This window comes from Seriola lalandi, unplaced genomic scaffold, assembly GCF_002814215.2.
Source record: "Seriola lalandi dorsalis isolate HSWRI2012SDOR001 ecotype SW California unplaced genomic scaffold, Sedor1 jcf7180002054829, whole genome shotgun sequence".
Lineage (NCBI taxonomy): Eukaryota > Metazoa > Chordata > Actinopteri > Carangiformes > Carangidae > Seriola > Seriola lalandi.
The window spans coordinates 1,261,807-1,277,522 of record NW_019525382.1 but is presented as its reverse complement, the minus strand read 5'-3'; the positions used below and the strand labels follow the sequence as shown (position 1 = coordinate 1,277,522).

Sequence of the window (15,716 nt, the reverse complement as noted above, 5' to 3'; positions counted from 1 at the left end):
TGAAGATGCATCTACATCAATATCACAAGAAAATATTTATTTCCTAATAATTTCTTGAAAGTTCCCTGGAAAGAATGTATGCGGGACGTATTTTGGTACGAAGTACAAAGTTCAGAGAATGTTATAGAGTTCAGATCAGATCAAATCAGTGAGTTAAGTTTATTATAAATTTCCAGATGAATTTCCATGAATGAAATTGCTCGATTTAAACTCCAATACACTCATTCATGTATTATTAAAAACTTTACTCTTCATTTGTGTTGAGATGCTTTTTTAGAACCATGCACATTTTGCATGTTTACCTGAATGTTGACTGACCAACCGATCACTCTCTATTTGACCTCTAACTATATTATTCAGATCATATGTTTCTTTCCAGGAAACTTCTAAGGAGATTATTTGAAAATAAATTGGAATTTACAGTAATTTGGACTTTTGTGCAGGAACAAATACCTAAGTGCGACATGGTCGTGATCAAACTAACAAGAATCTCTGCCGTCGACTGTCCAGTTTCTCCATTTCATCAGTACTATTCAGTCTATGACAGCTTTAAGTCTGCTGTTCCTGGTTGTGTACAGGGTCAGCATTGTTTGGGTTTCAGTTGTAGTTCTGCCTCAGGTAAATGTTCCCACTGCATATTTTAAGAAGTAAGTAATGACCCATCTTTTTTAGGAAGGAAGTTAAATTGGGGATTATGGGAGTATGTTTATGATTATGGGATTACATTTTTGATAATACATACTGCATCATATTTATTGTATGGATTTTTGTAGGCACCTGGACTCCTGCATCAATGCTCTTTACATCAAGGACCACAATAGAAATTCTTTGACTTCATTGTGTTATCCTTGAGATTTTGTAGATGTGTGACCTGGTCCTCTCTGTCACTGTGTCCAATTAGTTATGTTAAGTTTAACATAGTAAACACTCCTGCCTCATTACTTCTGAACTCACCTGTGTATAAAAACCACTGGAAAACATCGGCGGGCCAGTGGTTCAGGAGGTGGCAGCCGAGCAGGTGGACAACATACTGGTAACTGAGACTGATGTTTTTTTCATCAAACGTGGGAAAAGGAGGGTGAATCAGCTCCATCTGCACGATTTTCTTTCCTGGATGTTTTCAAAATCCACCCCGGGCTTTTTGCAGACCCAATTCCTTTCCCCGAAAGTTTCGATAAAAGATGCACCGCACTGAGAGCTTCTGTGGAAAGACTAGAATGAGAAGGTGATAAATTACCAGCAAACACAGCCTGTGAAACAAAAATGATGTGTGCATGAAATTTGTCACTCAACCAAAATAAAAAAAAACCCTGTATATTGCCATTTACCACTCTAATGTCCCCGAAAAAACAACTTGAATTGATGCTGTGTTCATCGACTCTTGGCCACTAGGGGGCAAAAAAACTCCAAAACTAACCATTTACACATCCAGCAGACACTAATTAACACTTCATCATCCCATTAGAGTCCTGTCTTTGACAGCCTGAGGAATGTAAGTCCATTATTCACAGGGCTTTAAACTCTCTTTTTATCTTCTACCTTCAACTCCTGAGAAAGATATCTGAGCTTGTGCTTGGAAGATGACCAAGTTCTGTAAACTAATAAAAGCTATACAATCTGAGTGAAGAAGTGATCTGAGTGATATTCAAATGAATACTTGAACTTAAGGTTTGGCTCCTTGGTACCAGTGAGAAAAGAAGAGAGCAGGTTAAGTCTACAGGCTTCACGTTTAACACCCGTTCTCCTAGAAGTGACGTACAGAATATGATACAACTTCAATATATACAATTTTAACTTTCCACTAGAAAAATGACTATTGAAGTGTGACTGAAAACAAAAATATTTCACCCCTGCCCATAGTATAGTCAGCCTGATTTTTACCTGTTAAGGGAAAAGACATTTGATATGTTCAGGATTCCATAATGCATTTATTCCCCCCCAAACATTTAAAAATAGCATTTACTAAACATAAACAGACAAGACTGTGCATAGCTGCACTTCTGTACAACATTTTCATACCTTGACACCATAAATAAAAAAATCTATAAACATCGGTTAAGTAAAAATTCTGTCTCAAGATCCATTAAAGACGCACAAAAATAATAATTGTACAATTACTCTTTCTCCATTCGTTAACATTTACATCCCAGTGAAAAGTTTTACAGCGAAGAGCACACATCCAGATCAAGAGTTCCCTAAATTTAGAGTTAGCCCACTGTACAGAAACAAAACAGCCAGCATGACACTGGAAAAACAAAATCAGGAGGAAATTTATAAATTGCAACACGTGTCCTACATGTGGTAATTTACTGATTTGACATCCTGTCGACCAGCAAGCAAGGCCTCCTTCCTATAGAGCATCAGCATCAATAGTTACACTCTTGCTTTTGGCAACACGAGGGAGGACATGAACAAGACAAAAAAAAAAAAATTCAAAATGCTAAAACATGAGCTGCAGCAGTAGACAGTGTGATTAACCACAAAAGGTTCAAATGTAGCTTGTACTATTATTCCTTTCTCCCAATGTACTCGGGCTAAAAATGCATCGAAAAGATACTAGACCACCAGCTTTACTTCCTGCTACATCCAAAAGTCTAGATTCAACATTTTGGGGAAATGAGTGCAGACTCTGATACACAGATTACACGAGTATTACATTCCTAAACATGAAATGAAATTATTTGTCAATGTACATCTGCTATTTTTTTTATGTTTTAGTAGAATTAACTCGCAGCTAGCTCGATATGTCACATTTCTGCTGCTTTGACATGCAGATGAAGTATTATTCTATGTCTTAATTACAAGACAATTTTAATTTGAGGTTAACTCTGTATTAGAGTAATTGTGATGATTAAAGGAGGCGAATGTTCCTCTTGATATCTATAAAACAGGTTTCTCACATGTGACTGTGTTTTAAATGTTTCTGGGGAACCAGTGGTAGAAAACTAGTTGAAGTCATGTGTGTGCATCGTCTTGACTGACAGCTGGTGCTTAGTGTTTTGCAATATATCAGGACAGGTATTCAACACAGCAGTGTTTTTTCAGGCATTGGTATCCTCATATGACAGTGGTAGAAATAAGGAAGATGTTTAAGTTAAATGATAAATACTTGCATGTATCCGTCTCTCTCATGATATTTATTCCTCATTTAGCAACTTTTCAACTTCTAAATGCTCCACTGTGAGTAAATTAGTCTGCTGTTTAGGTTTATCCCAGTTGTTGTAGCTGGAGAGAGCAGCTACACTGAACTATACAGTAGATGTGACTGAAAAACAAAAATGTGCTCAGAGAGAGTATGAAGCTCTGTGGAGCTGAAAAGTTGGGTGGTAGTTCTTCGATTTCAGCACTTGGAGCAAAAAACTTTCACAACATACAGTAATTTAATCCATAGTTTAGAAATGTAATGAACAGTTAAAAAAAAAAAAAAAAAACGTAGCTGGAAACAAAAACATTGCAGCAGATAAATGCTGACCTTATGAAATGTATAATTTTAATTGATGCCGATATCGTCTGTAACGTTTTGATTCAACTCCTTTGTCATTTGTGAGGCTGTAATATGTGGTGCTGTATTGGACTGCATTATATTTCAAGGATATTTCTGCTTACATGTTTCCATTCAACACAGTCCAACAGCCTCAAAGTGCACAATTGTCAACACAAACAACTACAGCAGCAGTCTTAACAAAAAGAAAAATATTTTTTTTTTGCGTAAGGTACAAATTATTCATTGCATCTGGTCTGTTAAAGTTCACATTACATCATACAAGTGTTTCTACTTTTGTGGTCAATCAGTGTAATAACAGCCAACTTTACATATTTTTTAAAGACAGGATGTTTGGTTACCTACCGAAGCGTTGATGGTTTCTCTCCCTTATGGAGAAAACCAGAGCATCTTTGAGTTCCCAAGAACCTACAAACTATGCAACTACAAACTATTTCAGAAGAAATAGTTTCCATTCAAAAAAGAATAAACAGACAAGAATTGATACTAGTCTGTCTCTGGGAAGCCCAGAGTGCACCGCCCCCTCAGAGATCTATTCAGGATCATTTGGGGATTTTTCTCCACGTTAAATACTGTGACAGTGTTTTAAAATGATCGGAAAAGGCAAACATAGTACACTAAAAAAAGCCATAGTAATGCAATATAACTGCACAATTCCCTCACCCATGTCATCCAGAAACTACAGCTGAAATAAAAAGAAGAGCTCACAGGCTACAAATGGCACTTTTACAAAAATTAAATGAATGTTGTCCCCCAAAATATACAACATTGATTTCAAATGCAGAGATAGTTAAACCACAAAAAAAAGAACATGAAAACTTTATATTGCTGCAGTGTGATGCCCGGTGTGCATCAGAGATAACAGAAGCAGTCATGCTAGAAGAAAAACAAGTGACAGATGTTTCCTAAATGAAATAGTTCCTCAAGCAGTAAAAAGGCTTTTCAGAAATAGATGATTATCATTATCAACATAGTAATCAATAATGATAATCAAGCCTAAGGTCCAACTGAAATTACAGCTGAATCTTTAATTGCACAACCAAAACTCTGATTTCATGCATGTCTCAGTTTAAATCAAGTCTGTCCAGTGACTGTCTGACACCAATGTGACGATAATGTTTTAAATAAAACAGCAGGACTATAAAGTCACTTGACAGACGGTCACAATCTGCATAACACATTTAGTTGTTTCATGATGTTCAAACTCGACACGGGCATCTGTTTAAAAAAACATAAACATGATAGAGCAGCTTTGGTTCAGGCTGAAAAATCGCCTGACAGGAGAGAAAATCTCACTCTGCCTGAGAAGCTTTGCAGATCAATAAATACAAATAATCAATTAAAAAAAAATTACCATCCTTTGTTTTAAATTGATTCTTCAACTTGAAGCTATAACAGCAAAATAATTAATTTTAACATCTGTACTACATTTCACGTGGTTAGACTCCCCCGGGAAGATGAAACACAAGCATGTATGCAGCTGTTGTAGTCCATATTACAAGGATGCTTTGTTTTGGTAAATCCAAGTTTAAGCTAACTTTTTACATTTTACATTAATGCCCCATGATAAATGATAACAAATGATAATGTCTTTGTTACCTTGGGGAACAGGACAGATGTGAGGGAGGTCATTGACTCTAAGTGACAGAACCAGTCTCCCTCTTGGTTTTGAGGGAAATTTGTCTCAATTCAAAGACAAGAACACTTAGTGTGTTTTGTAAAGCCATCTCAGAAAAGAAAGTTTTCAACAGTGGCAGTTCAGAACACTTCCTGACAACAAGCCTGGCTGAAATTTTACTAATCTATTTATGAGTGACAACTTTACAAGCATCAGCTTCATGCAGATACAATGAATTCATGTTGAAATTTGGGCATTTTTCTTCATCAGGCACTTGTACTTTTGAAGCACCCTTTAAAGCCGGTGCAGATACTGTGTTGCAGTGAATTTTCAGCATGTTAGCATTTGTTAATCAGAACTAAACATAGTAGAGCTGAGGCTGAGGGAGGGAATGTCATTCGTTTTGCAGGATTTCAGTATAGTATAGGACGGCAGACACTAGTATTGAAATTTTCAGCTGATGGTTGCTACATGAAAAGTCAAGGGAGAATTGAAGTCAGTGGGATTCACCCTCTGAGGATCATGACATTTCAGAGATATTTCAGCCTGGACCAACGTGCTAAACTGACTGACATTGCTCCATTGAGTCATTAAAAGCTCAAAACGCCTGGTGAAAGTCTGATCAAATTATTGTACCACCAGACAAAATCTACAAAACCACTTTTCTAGGTGAGTGTCACCTAAAATCCTCCACTGTCCACAAACAAATTCCATCTGCCTCAAGCTTCTGAATAGTGGAAGACAATTTATTCACCGAGGACAATTTAAACAATTCGTTTCTCCTCACATCATGACAAATGCCTCATGAAAAAAAATGACAATGCTAAACATGAAATGCCTAAAAGCAAAAATGTTAAGCCCTTCCACTGAACTGCGTTTGTTACAAAATATAACATGACAGACTTTTGTTTGGGTGCATGTTTCCAGTAAATAATTACAGCTGACATCCTTTCCTCTGAAAGTGAACAAAATACAATGTAACAATGTATGGCTGGTTGTGAAAACAAAACTCAAACATTTCCAAACAGTGAGGTGTAAATCACTGATCAACTACCTTTCAAATGTCCACCTGCTGTGGCATTTCTCTGTCTGGATAACATGGCTTGATCCTTCACCAAAATGCCTGATATGAGTTTTGTTTTCTCCCAAACTATCCCATACAGTCCGTACCAAAGTAATAAATAAGCAATGACATACGGCGAAGGTGTCAGAAAGTGAAGTTTAGACAGGGAGGGACGTGGGAGAGATCACGTCACTGGTCGATCATGACCGCCTCATTCTTCCTATCAAACCATACAGCACTTGCCTTCAGTCTCGAGTGTGAAGTCGAGCGGAAGAAGACCCGCTGCTGGGGGGTGGAGGGGGGGCGGTAACAGTAATGTCTATGACAGCGACCCAGAGCGAGGACAGACTCCTCCTTTACACCACATACTGGTGGTTGCTGCTGTAGTTTGTCGTGTAGGCCTGCCGGCTGTACTGGAAGTGGTCGGTCAGTACGTTGTTCCAGCTGTGCTGCTGCTGCTGCTGCTGCTGCTGCTCTGAGCCATGGGAGAAAGGCACTGACCCGTTGGCCTGGATCTTCTCCAGCGCAGGGTTGTCAAAGGACATCAGGTCCTGCTTGGAACTCGGCAGCAGCTTCTTCTGCTTGTTAGCGTCATACTTGGCCTGTTAGCAGAGGAGAGGGGCAAATGGATTTTAAATGACTGGGTGTCTTAGGAAGTTGGCCACCTGGCACCGCACTGTGGCTGCCCACTGATCCTAAATAGCTTGGGTGGGTCAATGCAGAGAATGAATTTCTCCAAGAGGATAAATAATGTGTAATGTCACTATTTTTCTTAAAGTCAATGGTTAACAGCCACAAGTTGGATAGAGCACGACTGATATGGAAAGATACTTTTAGGCAGTGAGCCCGGCAGTTTGCAGTTTAGGAAAACTAACGGCTACAATGTAAACAGAGCAAAGTGCTGGTAAAGAAGATGATCACAGTAGAACAGACTCAGTTTGGAGCACGTCTGTGCTTTTGAGTTTAAGAAGAACGTTTATGATTGATTTTAGATTCAGGGGTTCCACTGGCAACCTTTTGTTAAAGAAATGGTTGTTAAATAATCAATTAAATAATCCATACGTTTTATTCGTTGGTTTGTTTATTTTGCATGTTTGTTAACTTGTCTTGTCGGACTTGAAGATCTGTGCACTTCTTCCTCCGTACCTGCCTGACCTGCTAACACCCAATGGTCGGGGGGGACTCACCTTGTTGTAGAGGAAGACCCCAACTATGGCCGTCATCATACCCAAGACGTTGGTGAGGGTGACTGGGTTGCGCAGCATCAGCAGTGAGATGCTGATGACCATGATCCTCTTGGTGGCATTGGCGACGGCGTAGCTGAGCGGGCTGACGAGGTTGAGCACGCTGAAGGCGATGACATTCTGGGCGAAGTTGCAGAAGCCACTGATGAGCAGGAGGACAAAGGTACCAGACCACCCCGACACGTCCGACTGGGAAAAGAAACAAAAATGGAGCAGGTAGTGTTTAGGTAATGTTCACCGTTTTAAATTAAGCCAAAATGCTGCCAAATTCTTTTGAATTTGGGCTGTTAGTCAGATGAAAGGAACAAATTGAAGACACTGGGTTCTGGGAAATTTTCATGGACATTTTTCACCTTTTTTTGACATTTCATAGATTAAATTATTAACCTGAAATAATCAACGGTTGAAAACAAGCCCTAATAATTGCCGCAGGTCTTACTGTTTGAGATGTCTGTCCACACATTCTGTCAGATAACTGCTGCACAAAATTGTGAAGCGTTGAATAAGCTTTGAAACGACTAGCTGAAGTTGTTCGGTCACTGAGCACTACAGAAAATTGCAGAAGTTCATCAAGGAGTTTATAGTGTGAGGCTCACGGGAACCTCTTAAACTTTCAAGCAGATGCATTTAATTATGGCATTGTGTAATTATTTATGAGCTATTTATTTTGGCTGCTAAATTCTAAATCTCATAATAAAACATTATTTCTTGCTTTTGATGGAGCAACATGATCATTTCTACTCAGGAAACATGTATAAATGATGATACAAATGTCAGACTGCATTCAAGAGCTGTTATTGCAACTCACCAGGTCTCCATTCACGAGAAACACAGAGAGATCCACCAGAACCCAGGTGGGCAGCATGAAGATCACCGCATTAAAGCCCAGGATGTTGAGGAGCCTCAGGTGGTGGATCCGTGTGTCACGCAATACCTTTGATTAAAGAAATTGATTAAAAAAAAAAAAGAAAAAAAAAAAGGGGGTAGTGGAAAAATTACTTGAGTCATGACTGCACCAGCACAGGTGATGTGGAGGTGATGGACAGTCTTGGGTGTCTCCCTGTTTTGAAACTTTCTGTTATCCACTACACATTTAATTTTAACCACTCCGCCTGCCCCTTTAAAAACAGAAACAGTCCATCCCTGCAAACCTAAAAAAAATCAGTTTGGTGCCAGTAATGTTATATTAAACCAGGACCTTTTTAACCTGGATGATTCTGTTAAAAATTCACTTTATTGTTAAGTTGCAATGGCTGCTGAAAGCTGGATTTTCACTTCGATGCTGCCCAGAGAATATGATCAAGAGTTGTAAAAAAAAAAAGGCTCTATGAAATGCAGCCACCATCTTGTGGCTAAAGAGAGAACAGCAGCGAACCACCTGAATTCAGCAGTTATAGGTTAGATTCTCCCTCCAGTCCCCCTCAAGCATTAATCTTAAAATTAGCTTGTAAAACTGAATATGGCAGTAACATTTGAGAGTACTTTAACAGCATCTAAAATTGGTGACTAACTGACCAACACCCACGTCCAATTACTCAATTACTGACTGCCTGAAACTTGCACATGATGTGAGAGTAACCATCGTGACTAGCATGCGACTTATCTTATATGCCACATACAAGCCATGAAGATGTCTTGAAAATCTTAGGTCAGTCTTGTAAGTATGAACTGTCCACGTTGTAAAGCCACTCAGATAAATGCAATACAAGTAAAAGAAAGAGATCATTGATATGGATGATTTCTCTGGACGATAGAATCAAACTCATCGCAAGAAGCAGAAAAGTGACAAAAAATATTGTTGATGTAAATAAATTTGATCTAAACCGTTTCGAAACGTACAAACAAGGACAATAATTAGTCATGAACGTAACAACCTGGTACACAAAGTCAAAGCTGAAAGGAAAAAAACAAGAACAAACAGGAGGAAAAGGAAAAAACAATCAATTATCATTTGCAGCCCACTTTTGAGATTACAGCAGATTTTCCTCTTGTGAAATTCAGTTGACCCTCATGACTTTTCGACACAGAACCACTTCTCCTCTCTGAGTGCATTTCACTCACTCACTCACACACACACACACACACACACACACACACACACACACACACACACACACACACACACACACACAAGGATGTCAGTTTCAGGCGTTTCACATCTTACCACTGAGAATTTTTTCTTTGGCGCAGGGATAAAGTGGCACATATCAGCATGGGGGTGATTTACCTTTTTGGAGAAGATGTTCTGCAGAGAGAAGCAGAGCGTGGCAGCCAGAGCACTGATTAATCCTGAAACATCAAAGGACAGCTCAGTCGCTGTGGCCAGCAGCACTCCACCAATGATGGGGATGAGCGATACGTACACCTACAACAAAGACACAGACCGAGGCAAGAGAGAAACAACACGTTAGTAGTTTGTATCAAGCGCAAGAGAGAACTAAAATTTCATCTGCTGCCGTTTCCCAACCTGCAATCCAACCCTGAAGTCATTACACTAAAATGCAACAAATTGACAGAAAAATAATTGGCAACTATCTTGATGTGAGTGTTTTTGTTTGTTGAAGTCAAAGCAAAAATTGAAACATTCTCGGGTTGCAGCTTTTCATTATATACGGTAGGTTTAGCTGCTTTTCTGTGTTTTGTGTCACAGTAAAATGAACATCTTTGGACTTTGGCAAAACACAGTCTCAACGTGGAATTTGAAGATGCCACCAAAGGTTTTAGGAAATTGTGATGAACATTTTCAAGTTTTTTAAATAATTTTACACACAAACATTTAAGAAAATAATATGCAAATTATTCAATAATACGCCTCAATATATTGAGTTTATTGTCATGTATAATAAATAAGGCATCAAACCGTTGTATCTGAGAAGCTGGAACCAGTGAATGTTTGGTCATTTTGCTTGGAAAAATGACTCGATTACAAAATCAGCTCCAAATTAATTTGTTATCAACTGACTAATGGACTCACTGTTGCAGCTATAGTCATTAATTACAATATTAATATATACTACTCTAGAGGCTGCAGCTGGAAGTACTCACCTACTACTAGCTAACCTACTAAGAATGAAAGCGTCATAACATCTACAGCAACATTGATTTGCATATTGAAAATGTTGGACCATGAGAAATGATACAGACGTGCAGTTGTTGTGAAACCCACTTGAGCACCCACTCACTAATTCTCTCAATGAACCCCTCACTGTGAAACTGAGAAAACACTGCACTGAACACCTACTGGCTATTTGCACCAATTTACTGTCATCAGACGGCCCACGGTTTTTTATTGTCAGAACAAGCTGTCTCATACAAGTACAAGGTACAGAGACATGAACAATGGTATGACAAGAACCAGGATCTCAGTAGTAAAGTAAGAGTAGCTAAAACAAGCTATAAAAGAGCAGTAAAAAGGAGACTGTTCACTTGTTTAGTCAGAAATTGGTCCTCATACAAAAAAACAAAACAAGTATTTTTCATTTTTGCAGACAGACGTGCGGACTTTACTGGCTCTAAACCAAACCTGTAGACTGGCCCTTTAAAGCAGCTGTCTTTTTTTGGTTGATGATTACACAGTCAGGATGCACTAATAGGAAGCAGAGCAGCTTCAGGTAACAAGGTATTAACTATTTAAACATGACTCAGGTTGAAAAGTTAACAATATTTTCGTCTTTATACACACCAAACAGTTTGCTATGTCCTGCATGTGCCAAAATAATTGTTCTTCACAAGTACACTGAAGGTAAGCGCTGGTTCTTTTTCATAACTCTGAACATTAAGAGAGGCATCATCTATTTTGGCAGAGGCCTAGATTTCTGTCCCATTTCAGGTGTCCTGAATGATTTTGAAAATTCATCCTGAAGGCTTTCTGCGCTCAAAAGGAAAAGATGCAAGACGACAGAAACACATTTGAGGAAGGAACAGTTTAGTCAATTTGCATTAGGTTCTTTTAAGATACACAGTCAGTGTCCATATTATCACATACGCCTGTACAGTCTAATAAAATCCGAGGCAACTGTTCTGCCATAAAGTTTACTTTTACCTATAATGTTCAGTTATTGTTGACACTGTAATAGAGGTGTTAACTAAGTTATGTTTTAGCACTGAAGTCGCAGTTAGTGGTGGTGTTGTACTGGACTGCATTATACAACAATTAGTCAATTAATCAACTAGTTGATTGAAAGAAGATAAATCAACTGATGATTGATTAATTGTCTCAGTCAAAAATGTTTAACATTCAAATGTGAGAACCTGTTGGTTTTGTTTGACATATATGAACAATATGTGTTTGTACAAATCTAGCAAATTGAAGACATCACTGTGGCCTCGGGAACTGCAAATAACACTATTTCTTAGCATCTAATAGAATGAACTAACCAAGAAAACAATCAACAGATTCATTGATAATGAAAATAATCATTATTTATAGCTCAACATTATATTGAGAGGTATTTCAAATTTCTGCTTCCCTAATGTCTGTAAATGGAAAGGTAAAAAAAAATTAGAATCACCATTCAATATAATATAGTCCAGTATGAAACCACCACTGTGTATGACCAATACACATATAATCTAATTTACATATTTCTGACAATGTCAACAGAAACAGAGCTTTGAAAAGACAGGTGTTATGGCAGGGCTGTTGTATTAGACTGCATTAGGTTGTACCTTATAAAGTAGACACTGAGTGTATTTTGTACAGTCTGTGATGTTGGGAATTTATTTCAAAGTCACTTTTGAACAAAGTTGAGTCAAGTATAAACACTGAACTGAACTGTATTATTTTCACAAAGTACTTATTCAGTCTACAAGATGTTCCAATGTGTTTGATACAACGTCAGGTTTTCTCAGCACAGTACAGCGCAGCCTGCTACTCCTCAAACAGGATCTCTGCACATTAAGTAACACGTCATCAACACCTACGTTCCCTGTCTGTGGTCGCAGCCTGTCTGAACACTGAACTGTTGGCTGGAAAGTAAACATGACAAGCTGATGTTAGACTCAAGAAGTCCTCTCATTCACATTTGGCAAACCTTGACTGTAAAATGTTCCACCGTTGGGAGGGAATATGAAGCTGAATCCCAGAGATGTCAAAACCTGTTACCACTGCCACAATCAAACTTCTGGGCCTCCAATCCCCATTCTTTAATTCCAAGAAGAGGCAGATAGTGATTCCTGGTCTGATTATAAATAATAGAGCTTCACAGTGAATATTACTAAAGGTAGAACTACATTATAGTTAGTAAAGCCAATACGATTTAACAGTTTGACAGAAGCTGTGCATGAAGAAAATATGGTCATACTTCCCCTGTGATGATATTTTTCTGTAATGATCAGTTTTCTATAACAGCTACGAAAGGAGTGTCAAGGAGTGTCAATTTAGACTTTGTCACATTCAATGTCATATTTGTAGTTAAGCAATACTGCACATTGTTACCACACCCTGAGGCCAAGAAAATTAACTGACGACTTTGATAATTGATCTTTTGTTCAAGTCGTTTTCTAAACACAAAGTCTAAATATTTGTTTCTTCCAGCTTCTCAATTAAGAATATTTGTTGGTTGGTTGTCTTGGCCTTCTATGGTAGTATGCTGAATATTTTTGGAGTCATCTGAAGACATCACCCAGGGCTCTGGAAAATTGTGGTGGACATTTCTCACAATTTTCTCCATTTTATAGACCAATCAATCAGTTAACAAGAGAAAACAATCAGCAGATTAAGTTGTATTGAAAATAACATTTACTAGCAGCTCTAGATGTTTCATTAACATAATTTTACTACTGTAAATTTTGAGTGGATTTGTATATAGTAATATTATCACACCATTTGACAAACTAACCCTAACGCTAACCCTGAAACAAAAGGACTTGAACTGAAGTTTAGCTTTATTCATGAAGACGTTCTGCCTGATTCCGTCATAACGTAGTGTTGCAGTGGGACACACTCCAGGATATACTTAACTACTGTGATTGAAGTTGACCTACCAGTCCATCTAATGTAAATCCTTCCCACAGTTTTTCCTAAAACTCATGGGCTGATATCAAAGTATATCAGGTGACTTGTCCTCCAAAACCATGACATCGCTGAGCCAGAAAATGGGAGACAACGCTTCTTCTGGTTCTCATATAACTCTGCCCTCTAGTCTGGAAGTGTTCAACCACCTGCATGCTGCATTCCTTGATACTATGCATGATGGAAAACAGGCATGCATAAACACAAACTAAGCTGGCTCCTGATATAAAAAGTAGTGAGTGAATCTGGGGATTTTTTCATGTGAATGTTGCCAGTTTGTGGAAATAAAAGTTAGTTTCCCTCCCTGACCTCCACACTCCCACCGAGCGCCTCATCGGCTTCGGGGACAAAAGCCCCTGCAGATGGCCGTAATATGAGATGCAGTACAGGCGCAGTACTGTGCCACATCACCACTGCTGAGTCTCGAACACATGAGAAACAGGCTGAAACAGAGCAGGCCTTGTGCCTTGTTTACTGTGTCGAAACTACTCACCTTTGTGGTTTGCTTTTCTCTCATGATAATTCTTGATAACAGCACCACCCATATTGGCATTGTGGCTTTGACTGTGAAAGAAACAGATAAGAAATATGGTAATGTCAGTTTGTTTTCTTTTTTTCTCGACAATCATGCAATAGCAACTAACAGCAGCAAATGGAGCTTAAAAGATGGAAGTTTGGACTACAATGCTCCTACGTCAGAGCCGAACCCACACCTGTCAAACTTGTCTCACTCTGATCGTCACGCCTCTGTTGTGTTGCACCATATATTCGCTTTCCTACTATTACAACAAGTTTACTCTGGCGTCACTAACAATGACAGTTTTACTCAGCAAACACCTTGGTTATGCATTCAAATTACACATATTTTAACACTGCAACTATTTTTTTTTTTTTAAGCTTAGAGTGGCAAAACCGGATCCAGTAATGTTGAAAACTCCTATCCACCTCAACCCTTATAACCTTATTGCAGGACTGTATTAGACTGGAAATTGCTTTCCAGCTCCAGAACCTGATCTCATGGAAACTGTCATCTTTAATGACAGAAGTCCAGCAATGGCTCTAAAATTGGGTCAAAGACCATCATGGGTCTTTAAAGTGATCCAACTGAGGTCTAAACATGAGAGATAGTTTCTGACATGATTTGAAGTTAAGACAGACTCTTGGAAGTTAACTGTTTTTCCCAGGTTCCCCAATGCACCCAGATTATTAGGAACATCTCGTTAAAGCTAACACGGTCTACAGTAATAGCCCTAAAATAAATCCTGCCTGTTGCTAAATCTGACATCTTGGAAGTGGTTCAGAGGAAGTAACACGGGAATCAAAATGAATGTATGCACACAGATAAAGCTAACTCTGATTGTATGTTACTTTGACTGAGATCTGAGTACTTCTACCACTGAGCATTGAACATCATGTAAGACATGCAGCGAGTTATGTTATTAAATTCCGCAGCAGGTAACCTAATATAATTTCACGTGGTTTCTTAAGGAGAAAAATCAATTGCATTTAGAGGTGGTAAGTCTGAGATGGAAGTTAGAAGTGCACACTGCAACAACACAGAACAGGTTCAGTAATGGACCCTCCCCCCTGACGTACTATATCGGCGTTAATTAAGTTGGCTAGCTAGCTTACAGCAGCCGGTCTCTCTCGAGGGAGTTTAAAACGGACTAATTTGAAGCTAGTTAGGGGACCAGTGTTGAGTTAATTAGGCTGCCTGATCACAGTCTACACAACGTCAACATTACCCGGGGCCCACAAGCGAGTAAACTGTCGGTGTCGCCGAGTTGTGCGCCGTTAGCCGCGAAGCTAACATCAGCTGACGGCAGACACATCACCGAGTTACCGTGGCGGACACGCTTCGGGTGGCCTCACTCAAAAAAGCTAACGCAAATCCGTTGTACTCACCCGTGTGCGCATATGAAACCGGAACTTTCCATATGCTGAAGTGAGCCGACACAGATGCAAAATATTTTCCAAAAGCTAAAGGCAAGATGTACCACCGGTAGTACCTGCCCGGCAGTTCTGTTTTGGGGACCCCCCATGCCCGCAACAGCGGTGGGAGGAAGACGACGATAGAGATGATGTGAAACAGAGATACGGTGACCGGGTACGGGAATCCGTTCAGGATGATTTTATTGACGATGTTGCCCCCCGAGCTGACCGTGTACCAGCACACACACAGTGAAACTATTCGGATCCCTTCCCTGACCGGGGTCCGCTCCACCGCAGCCATCTTCCAGCGCGGAGTGACGAGTCACCGGTAGTGTGTGTATGTG

General features: G+C 39.2%; 1 protein-coding gene across 1 annotated transcript; it reads right to left on the bottom strand.

Annotated features, from left to right (window-relative positions):
* Positions 1-1,908: 1,908 nt before the first annotated feature.
* Positions 1,909-15,710, bottom strand: slc35e1 (solute carrier family 35 member E1). The gene is made up of 6 exons (XM_023426523.2): positions 15,346-15,710; positions 13,934-14,004; positions 9,655-9,792; positions 8,236-8,361; positions 7,371-7,616; positions 1,909-6,785 (listed from the first exon to the last, which is right to left on the bottom strand). Exons 1-6 carry the CDS (start codon positions 15,671-15,673, stop codon positions 6,540-6,542), a joined length of 1,155 nt encoding a protein of 384 aa, XP_023282291.1. The 5' UTR covers positions 15,674-15,710; the 3' UTR covers positions 1,909-6,539.
* Between the last annotated feature and the right edge of the window lie 6 nt (positions 15,711-15,716).

What these genes read in the sequence shown, in the direction of transcription:
- slc35e1 (XM_023426523.2), bottom strand. Translation starts at nt 15,673, where the DNA reads ATGGCTGCGGTGGAGCGGACCCCGGTCAGGGAAGGGATCCGAATAGTT. An exon ending in GAGAAAAGCAAACCACAAAG is followed by an intron (nt 9,793 to 13,933) that starts GTGAGTAGTTTC and finishes TCTTTGTTGTAG; the next exon opens with GTGTACGTATCGCTCATCCC. An exon ending in AGAACATCTTCTCCAAAAAG is followed by an intron (nt 8,362 to 9,654) that starts GTAAATCACCCC and finishes CTTTAATCAAAG; the next exon opens with GTATTGCGTGACACACGGAT.